General features: G+C 48.8%; 1 protein-coding gene across 2 annotated transcripts in view; it reads right to left on the bottom strand.

Moving 5' to 3' along the window:
- PDGFRA (platelet derived growth factor receptor alpha) overlaps positions 1–10,548 on the bottom strand; it is a 46,321-nt gene that overhangs the window by 8,569 nt on the left and 27,204 nt on the right. For both annotated transcript variants that reach the window (XM_023515990.1, XM_023515991.1), the window contains exons 13-22: positions 9,984–10,088; positions 9,498–9,608; positions 9,103–9,256; positions 7,627–7,793; positions 5,684–5,799; positions 5,180–5,302; positions 3,806–3,917; positions 2,551–2,650; positions 2,333–2,438; positions 42–283 (exon numbers count right to left, since the gene is read on the bottom strand). In XM_023515990.1, the coding sequence (XP_023371758.1) occupies positions 42–283; positions 2,333–2,438; positions 2,551–2,650; positions 3,806–3,917; positions 5,180–5,302; positions 5,684–5,799; positions 7,627–7,793; positions 9,103–9,256; positions 9,498–9,608; positions 9,984–10,088 (1,336 nt within the window). The remainder of the gene's footprint in view (positions 1–41; positions 284–2,332; positions 2,439–2,550; positions 2,651–3,805; positions 3,918–5,179; positions 5,303–5,683; positions 5,800–7,626; positions 7,794–9,102; positions 9,257–9,497; positions 9,609–9,983; positions 10,089–10,548) is intronic.

The following is a 10,548-nucleotide window of genomic DNA, read 5'->3' as shown; positions in this document are numbered from 1 at the left end:
CTGGGTGGGGAAGAAGGGACACTGGGTGCCACTTGCATTACCTGTGTCTGTTCCTCTTGCCCAGGTCCTCCTCCTCTGGGGCGGGGTCAATGTCGGGCAGAGGGATGATGTAGCCGCTGTCTGCGCTCAGTCTCTGCTCGTCGAGGCCGCCCTCCCAGTCCTTCAGCTTGTCCTCCTCATTTTTGTAGGTGACACCAATGTAGGCATTGTCCGAATCTACACGCATGCGTGCCACGGCGGGATGGTCACTCTTCAGGAAGTCCAGGTGAATTTTTTCATAACTCTGTAAACGTCCATTTAACATATTTAATCAAGTGTTTCTGACTAAACCTCCGACATGAACAGAGACACTCAGAACTTGCTATTTAACTGTACATGTTTCCAGACTACCTCACGGTTGTAGGATTTAGACCAGTGTTTTTCAACCCTTTTTATCCCATGGTACACTTGAACCTATGGTGAAACTTCGGAGGCACATTTAAATTATGTTGATTTAAAGAAAGGCGTTAAAAAGAGAAAATACTTATGTTTTAATGATCTGTAAAAATTTTCATTGCATACCAGTTGAAAATAACTGGTTCAGACAGTAGAAGGACAGGCATCTGTCACCTGGACCCCAGAGACGTGAGACATGAAGAAAGGACCCCAGTGGCGGAGAGCTTCTGCTGGGACGTCTTAAGATGCCAAGAGTCCCTTCTCCAAGTCAGTAGCTGAGACTGTGTCCCTGATCCTTCCCTGACAAGGATGAGCTTGGACCCTTCCAGCCCCAAAATATCACCTCTTACCACTTCTCCAGGGTTTGGGTGGGTCCCAAGAGGAGGTGGGGACTCCCACTGGGGCGTAATACCCAGAGCCTTCCGGATCCCTAAGCATCGGGCAAGTCTAACCTTTGATATGAAAAGAGCTTCCTTCCTTCCTTCCTTCCTTTCTTCCTTCCTTCCTTCCTTCCTCCCTCCCTCCCTCCCTCCCTCCCTCCCTTCCCTCCTTCCTTTCTTTCCCCCTCTCCCTTCCTTTCTTTTTCTTATTTTTTTTTTTAACAAGACAGGGTCTCATTCTGTTGATCTGGCTAGAGCAGCAGTTCTCAACCTGTGGGTCATGACCCATTTGTAACAAATAAAATACATCCTACATATCAGATATTTACATTACGATTCATAATGGTAGCAAAATTACAGTTATGAAGTAGCAACAAAAATAATTTTATGGTGGGGGGTCACCACAACGTGAGGAACTGTATTAAAGGGTCACGGCATTAGGAAGGTTTAAAACCACTGGCTAGAGGGCTGTGGCGTCATAGCTCACAGCAACCTCAAACTCTTGAGCTCAAGAGATCCTCCTACCTCAGCCTCCCCAGTAGCTGGGATCACAGGCTTCTGCCATGCCTGACTAATTTTTTTGTAGAGATGAAGTTTTGCTATATCACCCAGGCTGGTCTTAAACTGGCCTCAACCATTCCTCCCACCTCAGCCTCCCATAGAGCTGGGATTACAGGTGAGAGCCACCAGGCCTGGCCTGGAGAGACTCTATTTTCAACAACAGTTTTGATCTCTTTCCACCAACACACCTCCAGGGCATCTGTGGGCAACCTACGAGTAATTTCTCTCAGCCTCCTCACTGCCTCGCTGAGGGGATTCATAATAGGCAGAAGTGTTTAACTTCCAAGTCAGACACAACCTCCTGAAGCTGCTCCTCTTTGGGAAGAAACAAGAGGTGAGACAGGTAAGACAAGGCCACACAATGGCGACTCTGCACCCAGGGAATGGAGGCTACGTCTGGGTTCCCTTCTCAGCGCCCCAGCAGAAAGTTCCTCTATTCATTCACGAATCCTGCTTGGTGCCATGAAATCACATTTGTTCCCCTGAACAATGTTTCCTATTCCACGAAACCCAGCTGGAGCCACAGATAACAGCTGAGGGGGTTCTTTCTAGTCAGCTGGTAAAAGCCAATTTCCCATGGATTTAAGTGCATTCAAGTTACTGATTTCATGGGCACGGATGCCCTGAAACTTCACTGCACACGAGCTCCAGATGCCAAGCGTCTGCAGAGTAAAGTGCTTACAGGCACTACGTGTTTAAGATGAAGGGAGCCCGGCAGGAAGGGGGCTTCCGTTCATCAGTGCTGCAGGGCCTCTGGGGCACGCCCTGACGCCCCCATCAGTGCTGTGGGGCCTCTGGGGCACGCCCTGATGCCCCACGACCAATCACACCATCCTCGTCCTCCTTTGAAAATCGTCCTTTGCAGCAGTGTTGACAGCACTGCTCACGGCACGACGTCCAGTTACTCTCTTGTCCTCCCCCCAGGCCTTGCCCCCCCTTACTGGGCCCTGACATACCTTTTTATATTGTCCAGGAAGCAGATTCTCCACAATCTCACTCAAGTGGTAGAAGGAGGGTCTCTTCTCCGGCTCACTGTTCCAGCACTTCACCATGATCTCATAGCTGCAGGCAACACCCAGAGCTCAGAGCAGGCCCAGGGTGGCGACTCAGGGGCCCTCCCACCTCCTCGGCCCCCTGGGCGTGAACATAGCCCCCGGGTTGGAGAGGAGCTCACACTTCGCTGGTGGCGTGGTCAGGTTTGGCCATCCGGTATCCACTCTTGATCTTATTGTAGAATGTGGAATCCACCATCATGCCAGGGTAAGGCGTGCCACCTAAAAGCCGGAGGAAACGCCAGGACTAAGGAGCGCCCAGGACGTCGGCCAACCACTGGGCACGGGAGGGCACCGTGACAAAACCCATGGTTCTTTCAAGGAAATTAAACGTCATGTCCTGGACTTCAGGGGCCTGCTCAAATCTTACATTTAACAAGGTCTCTGGGTTGGCCACGTCCAAGCACTTTGGGCAAAAAAATTCTACATCTTTAGAAAAGGCACTAAAGTGTTTTCAGTGCTTCTGACTACTAGATCTGCATGTGGTACACAGTGCACCAGCAAGAGAAGTTCTGAATCTTAGAGGCCAAGAAAGTCATTTTCACTCGAAATGTCCAAATAATTAAAGTAAAAGTCAGCTTTGGGGCCTAGAAAGTCTCTAGATGAATCTCTGCTTTAAAGGGAGGAGGAGATTCCTCTAAGCCCCACACTGGGAGGATCCTCGGTGACCACCCATGGAGAAAGGACTAAGAGGAAGGAGGCTCCTCGGTGATCACCCATGGAGAAAGGACTAAGATGGAGACACGTTTTGCTGCCACGTCAGGACGACAAATTCACGAGACATTTCACATCTTCCCAGCTACGGCCAGGGTGAGTCCAGTTACCTCTCGGAATTCTATTCCCAATGCCTTACTCTTCTCACTGCCCATGGATTACAATCGCTAATTGGGTCTTATCTTCCCGGAAGACCCTCCAGAGGTCGGGATGCAACTCCTCCTTCTCTGGGGCCCTGTCCTGGCAGCACCTGCGGACTAACTGGTGAGACCTGGGAGGTTTCTCTCCTCCAGAAGATGACCAGGAGGGGAGCCACACCCTTCACCCCACGGGCTTCCTGTCACCTGAACAGTGGTCACCAAAAATGTGGGAGGGCAATGCCCCTCTGGTGAACCCATTTAACCCAAAGTCCAAAAAGAAAATGTAGCCAGGGAGCGGGTGTCATCAGGAGCACCCCCAGTGGGAGGCAGCCTGCTCCGCCACGGCCACAGGATGGGCAGGCAGAGGCCTGTCTCCGTCTGCACGGGCCCAGTGCATGGGGAGGTGGCTGTAGCACCCTTGGCCGGCACCTCAACACTGTCTACGTCCCCCAGCCTGGAAGGACACATTCCCTTCCAGGAATGTTCCAACACAGCTCAAACCAGCAGAGATGTCAGACCATACCGAGGGAGAAGATCTCCCAGAGCAGAATGCCGTAAGACCAGACGTCGCTCAGGGTGGTGTAGAGGTTGTCAAAGATGCTTTCCGGAGCCATCCACTTCACGGGCAGAAAGGTCTGCAGGGAAGGAGGGGGAAATGAAGCTTGCGTCCACGTGCGGGGGCCACAGCTGAGGAACGGAGAGGGTGGCCTCCGTGCTCACAGCCACGTGTGCGTTCCCACCCCACGGGAGTATCTAGTTCACGGCCGCAATCTCCGTGCCAACGAATATTTGACAACTGATGAATGGTCGACGTTGCCCCCTACACCCTCCAAAGGAATGACATCCCCAAACATTCAACCCTGAACTTTCACTCCAAAAATGTGTCCCCTACTTTCAACTATTCCTGGGAACAAAACTAAGAGCACATCCAGTAATTTTGAGCAGATTACAGCTTTTAATTTTTAAGAAATGGTAATTTTCCACACTTCATAGAGCTGGACATTAAGAGGAATTCTGCAGCCTCTTTTGTGAAGCCTTTTCCACCTGCCTTTGGTGGAAATGCTAAACTGAGGGAGATACATAAAGCTGCCACATAGCATCCTTCGACCTCCTAAGACAACTAGGGAGATAAGAGATTCATCATCTATGTGACCGGGTGAAAGACTGGTCCCTGTACAAGGGGCCTGAATTTGCATAGTAAACCCTCTGACTAGAGGTTGTGGCCATGTGAGGACATGAACAGCCCAGAGCAGGGACACAGGCCTTTCTCTAGGTGGGTGTGGCAGCCCGTGAGCTACATGGGGTGATTTAGAGTTGTACCTGCAGCTGGCAGACACCTCCTGAGCTACTTCACCTTCTTAGAGGTGGAAGAGATGGAGAAAGTGGTGTTTGTAAATGATAAAATGACTGTCTTGAAGGAAACTGCACCTCCGAGGTATATTAATGTTAATTCAAATCGTCTTAACATTTTAGGGGTCACGAATGCCTTCTGGAAATCTAATAGCTTAAAAACTAGAGACACTCTTCTTGGAAATGCATACTTGAACACTCACACGTGCAGTTTACATATTAATACTAACATTTCCAGGGTACTTCCCTATGCCAGGCACTGTCCTAAAGCGCTTTACATGAATTTACTGACTTAATCTCCACAGAAACTCAGTAGACAGGTATTGTGATCACCTCCCTGCCACAGACAGGGAAGGCAAGGTACAGAATGGCTAAGTCCCTTCCCTCAAATCCCACTAAGACAAGTGGAGACCCTGCTACAGTCCACCCATGAAGCCTGGGGGCTCCGTATTAAAAATACGTGCACCAGATGGCTCAGAGCAGCACGTGGCTTCAGAGATTAAAGGGAGGGAGGGCAAGCGTGCCCGGGAGGGAAGAGAGGACGTACGCTGCCCTTTGACACGTAGTTTGAATCATGCATGATGTCTCTGGCCAGGCCAAAATCACAGATCTTCACGATTTTCCCTTGTGCCAGGAGGACATTCCGAGCAGCCAGGTCACGGTGGACACACTGCGTGGAAAGGGAAAGAAGTGACCTCAGGGTCAATCTGCCTGTGGGTAGACGGTACCAGCCCTGTGATGCCCCAGCTCCACCAGGCGGTGCTTGGAGCCACCAGGGCTCACCTCAGCAAGGCCACCCTCACAGGAAGGGCTTACCTTCCCGCAGCTCTAGGGAGAGCCCAACAGCTACTAGGGAGAGAGAAAGCTCTGGAGAAAAATAGAGACCTGGTAACATGAGGCCCCTGCCGTGTGCAGAGAAGACAGGCAGGTAAACGAGAGGTGGCCGTTGTCGCTGCTCTCTCCAAAATCTACCCCCTGGGGCCTCCTTCCACACTCCCTCACCCTGAAATCTGTGGCTGCATCTGAAAAGGCCTCTGTTCCTGGAACTTACATTTTTTGAAGCCAAAAACTCCATTCCTCGGGCAACTTGATAGGTGAAGCTCAACAAATCCAACAAAGTGAGGCCTTCTGAGTTATCGTCTGAAAGGAGGTTTTTCACTTCTGAGTCTGCAGAAAAGGAATCGAATGTGTTGGTGCTGGCAGAAAGCATGAAAAACACCTGCCAGCTTGCTGAGTCTTGCCCAGAGAACATAGCCACAAGTATTTTCTTAGGCAATTTCTACATCTCACAGGTGAATATCTACACTATGCAAAAATTCTGTCATAAAAATGAAATACATGTGCACAAATGTATATCTGGTCAAAAAATTATTTTTTCTTTATTCATGCATATAGCCGCAAGGACCCACCCAAACTGATCTCTGCAATAGGTTCTCACACATAATTTGTTTGCCTCCTAAATTTATTTTTTTAATCAGTTAGCAACTCACCTCAGCCACCTTTAAAACACAAACATGCACACTAAAATCTTCCACGATGAACATACATAAGGACCTTTTGGAAAAGCAGCTTCTAGGAAAGTCACCTTCGTAGTACGAAGCATCTAATCTGTCAGTAAAATGGACCACCAACCAGATGCAGTAGCAATCACAGATCACGGCCCACGGCCTTGCATTGAGTTCCCTTGTTGGTAACTGATCCACTTTCCCCAGTCAGTCTCATCTGGAAGGGCCCCAGGGTTTTCGAGGAAGAGGGCAAGCTAGGCCAGCAGTTCTTGGTTCTTTTTGAAAAATTTCAGGCAAGTGGAGAGTAGCTCCAGCCATTCACATTTTTTTCAGCCAGCTACGGGAAGGCCAGAAAGCTGTGGTCTGTCTGCCAACCGGGCCTGGGCCTGAGCATGACTAAGGTTCCTCTGATAGCTGGTGCCAAGTCCCCCAGCTCAGCCTGGGAAGCAACGTAAACTATTTTTAACGCTATGGGAGGAGAGAGGAAACATTGGTTCCGATAACTTTCATTGGCTAATCTTTAAAAAGCGCTTGGAAGTTCACCCATTTGGCAATGAGAAGCAAATGGAACTTGGAACCGCAGAAATGGAAAATATTATTATGTACGGAGCTTTGCAAAACAAGCACATTCTCCTTTTTAATGGATTATACCTTTCACTTAAGAACACTGAAAGAATTCAGAGCACATTAGTGATTTTCAAAACAATTTCCATGGCAGCTCAACACTTTTTGCCTTGAACAGTAGGAGGGCTCAGACCCTGGAAGACAAGTGCCCAGCACAAGCCAATGTTGTCCTCCAACTCCAAGTCTGTGAGTAGACCAGAGCCCTAGACAGGCCACCCGAGCAGAGCAGATGGGAGGTGGTCCATCTTGTATGGGCATCAGCTGGGCTCCTGGGAGTTTATAAATCTATTCAACCCTGCCACATACTTCTCTGCTTGGAAAACAGACTGATCCACTTTCAAAAACATTCAACAGAAACACGTGTCAGAAAATATAACCTCAAATTGTCTACTCTGCACTTTCTATCACACTTTGGATATTAGGAAAACCAAAAGCAAGGGTCGGTAAATTCACAGATTCATAAAACTTAAGAAGAAAGCCAGTACAAGGAACAAACATACACTGCCAATTTTTAATTTTGTCAAGTAAGAACATTGGAAAAAAAATAAATTACCACCATACTTCCACTTAAAAAAGGTCACGTTAGCAATAAGAAAAGAAGGTCATTTGATCAAAATAAATAATTTTGTAAAAAAATTACCCTTCTAGTTTAAAAAATTCATTACATTGTCTTTATGCTTTTTAATTCACAGACCACAGGCCTGTAAAACCACACAGCAGACCCCGTTGTGTAAGGTCCTGCATTTAGGGACACACAGGCTGCCTGGGCTGCTTAGCCATCCCTGTTCACCTCCCTCTGAATATTTTAAGTATCATTAAACCACGGTAGGATCACGGTATCCCGAGCGAGTACAGACACTTTTACCTAACATTGATTTCTTCTTGTATGAGGCTGGACGATCATACAGTGACCTCTGGATGTCTGAATATTTAGGGACCTCTTTCCTTTCCAGCATAGGGACGTATTGTGTGGTGTCGGCCTGCTTCATGTCCATGTAGTCACCATTGTTTTCAAAAGATAAAATAACATAGCTGCAAAAACAGAAAAAGAAGCCTTACCCAGGGCGCCCTGCTGGGTGATTACTCAGTGTTCAGCCATGGTGGTTTGGGGGGTGCCCACAATGTGCCTGGCACCTGTGGCAGACATGGGGCTGCCCGGTGAGCAACAGCAAGGCCAACCTTCATGGGGTGGGGTCTAGTGGGGACATGAGCATTAACCAAATAACTAAATCAGCTCAGACATTCTGTGAAGGAGGATGGAAAGGACTCAGGAAGCACTTTCTGAAGATGCAGAATGAATCTCTTTTACAGACTCAGGGGGTTATCTGGGATGGTACCTGGTGTAGGTAAGGGGCTCCCCAGATGGCAGCTGCCATGATGGTTAGTACTTATCTGTTTTCAGTGCCAGCCCTCTATACATCTTCGCAGGAACACAGACATCCTGAATAGCCACATCAAAGATGATGGGACTATGCTTCCATAGACTTACAAAATCTTCTAAGTCTATTACATTTCAAATTCAAAAAATTCATTATATTAAGTCTGTTGTTATTCTTTCTCTCTTGTTCAACTCATAAGCCATGAACCTGGGCCATGTGGCCAACAGGGGTTGGGCAGACAATTCCTGCTACTCAATAAATTTAGCATTCACTTGGTGTCCATCAGTAACTCAATATAAAGTAAATTCACTTTTCGTCCTAATCTTACAGGATTTTGTATCTCCAGGCTGGCATTCCTCCTTTCCTTCTTTGGAATGCTGCCGTTCTCTCTTTTTCTCCCCCATCTCATCTTCTCTCTCTCTTTCCTTATCTCTTCCCCCACTCTCTTCCCTTTCTCTAATATAAAATAAACTTATACTTTTATATTCTAAAAAAGAAAAGAACTTCATATCTTTGGAGATATCAATGGCCACTCGTAGGTCACTGCAGGGTCACTCTCAGTGACTGGACTTCCAGGTCCAGGCGTGGCTCATGAGGACCACTGTCACAAGCGTGCAGATGTGTGGACAGTTTCTTACAAGGCCCTAGAACTCAGGCATCCCCAGCCAGAGCTGCATTTCACGGGTCCTAAGTGGCTCACACGTCAACAGCAGACGGGCTGCCAGAACGACTCCCACACCTTCTCTCACTCAGACCTATCACCTTCCACGTGACACCTGGTCCGACACCTGCAGACATCGTGTCTCTCAGCACAGTCACAGGATGACTGGGCAGGGCACTGTGCCCCTCTGTCTTACTGTCTCAGGCACTGACTCCACACCTGGTATCCCTGAGGATGCCGCCGGCCTCCCCACTTGTGAGGCTTGTAAGTCAGTGATGCACACATCCCTCTCTGCACCCACCTCCGTGTGCTTTCATCAGCGGGGTTCAGCCCAAAGATGTCCAGGTCCTTCTTGGGCTTCTCCGGGTGGTGGCTCAGGAAGCTGTCCCGATTCTTGTGCAGATAGTTGACCAGATCCCCGTAGAAGCAGTACTCTGTGATGATGTAAATGGGGCCTGTGGAGAATAGAACCCACGGGAGACAGGGATGAAAATGAAGCACAGAAAAGCCAGGAATTGCTATGTTTGGACTGGCAAGAGATTTAGCTCAAAAACAATGAATTTCCATCAATTCAATGAAACAAGTCAACTCCATTGAAGGGACTTGTACCCCCTGGCATGTCTGGGGGTGCAGAGCAGAGGACTTAACCCTGGTCCAACAGTTCTCACAGCCACAGGCGCTCAGCAAGGAACTTACCTGACTTGGTGCAGGCTCCCAGCAAGTTCACGATGTTTAAATGCGGCCCCAGGTGAGTCATTATCTTCAGTTCAGACATGAGAGCTTGTTTCTCACTGGATCTGGCCGTGGCTGTTGCAGAAATAAATCATACGTCAGCTCAACTGAGCTACCTGCTTCTCCCTCAGAAAAAGACAAGGGCACAACTGATTCCGAGCCTGGATATCTAAAGTTTCATTCACCAAGAGTCTAAAAGAGAAACCCAGAGTGACTCAGTCGCAACTCTGGTAACTAACTAATCCCTAGTCTTTCAGGTAGAAAGAAGCCACTAGAAATAGTAACTCTTGATTTCCTACCACGTGAGCAACAGGCACAGTCTAAACGCCACAAAACCTAGAGCGGAAAGAACCAAGACCTCGTCCTGCACCTGCTGCTCCCCAGCGTGTGGCTTTGAGCGACTCCCTTCATAGCTCCTTGTTCAAACCCCGCCCTGCAAGGAACACTTACGTTTCAGCATCTTCACCGCTACCTTCATGACGGGCTGAGACCGGCTTAATCCGTAGGCTGTTCCCTCCACCACTTTCCCAAATGCTCCAGATCCCAAGACGCGACCTGTGGACAGACAGCCAGACCCTCACCACAGGCCAGCTCCCGGCATCTGCTCTGCTTTACTCTCCACTACGGGCCGGCTCCCAGTGGGTGCATAGCTGGGTGGGGGTTTTCCCCGACTGAGTAAGCATAATGATTCCTCCAAGTTAAAGCGGAATGGAGCCCACAGGGAAGGAAATTAGTGGAATTGCTTTTGTCAAATAACATTTGCAAGGAAAGGAAAGTGCAGACGGGGAAGGCGGGCAGCACTCCTGGTGTGAGCTCTGTCTACCGCCCCGCCCTGGGCGCCTCTACGCTCGCTGTCTGCAGCTCCCACCCAAATCCCTGCGTCTCTGCCCATCTGCTTCCCCACATGCAAACAGGGACACCTTATGCATCAATAAATCCTTAACCCCTGGAAATACTTCAGTGTTCAAACTATCGCTGATGCCAAGGAGGGATTAAGAAAAAACTTCAGGCTGGA

The sequence above is a fragment of the Otolemur garnettii genome, unplaced genomic scaffold, assembly GCF_000181295.1.
Source record: "Otolemur garnettii isolate 467f Iridium unplaced genomic scaffold, OtoGar3 scaffold00083, whole genome shotgun sequence".
Lineage (NCBI taxonomy): Eukaryota > Metazoa > Chordata > Mammalia > Primates > Galagidae > Otolemur > Otolemur garnettii.
The sequence above is the reverse complement of the archived record's forward strand: the minus strand, read 5'-3'. Positions and strand labels throughout refer to the sequence as shown.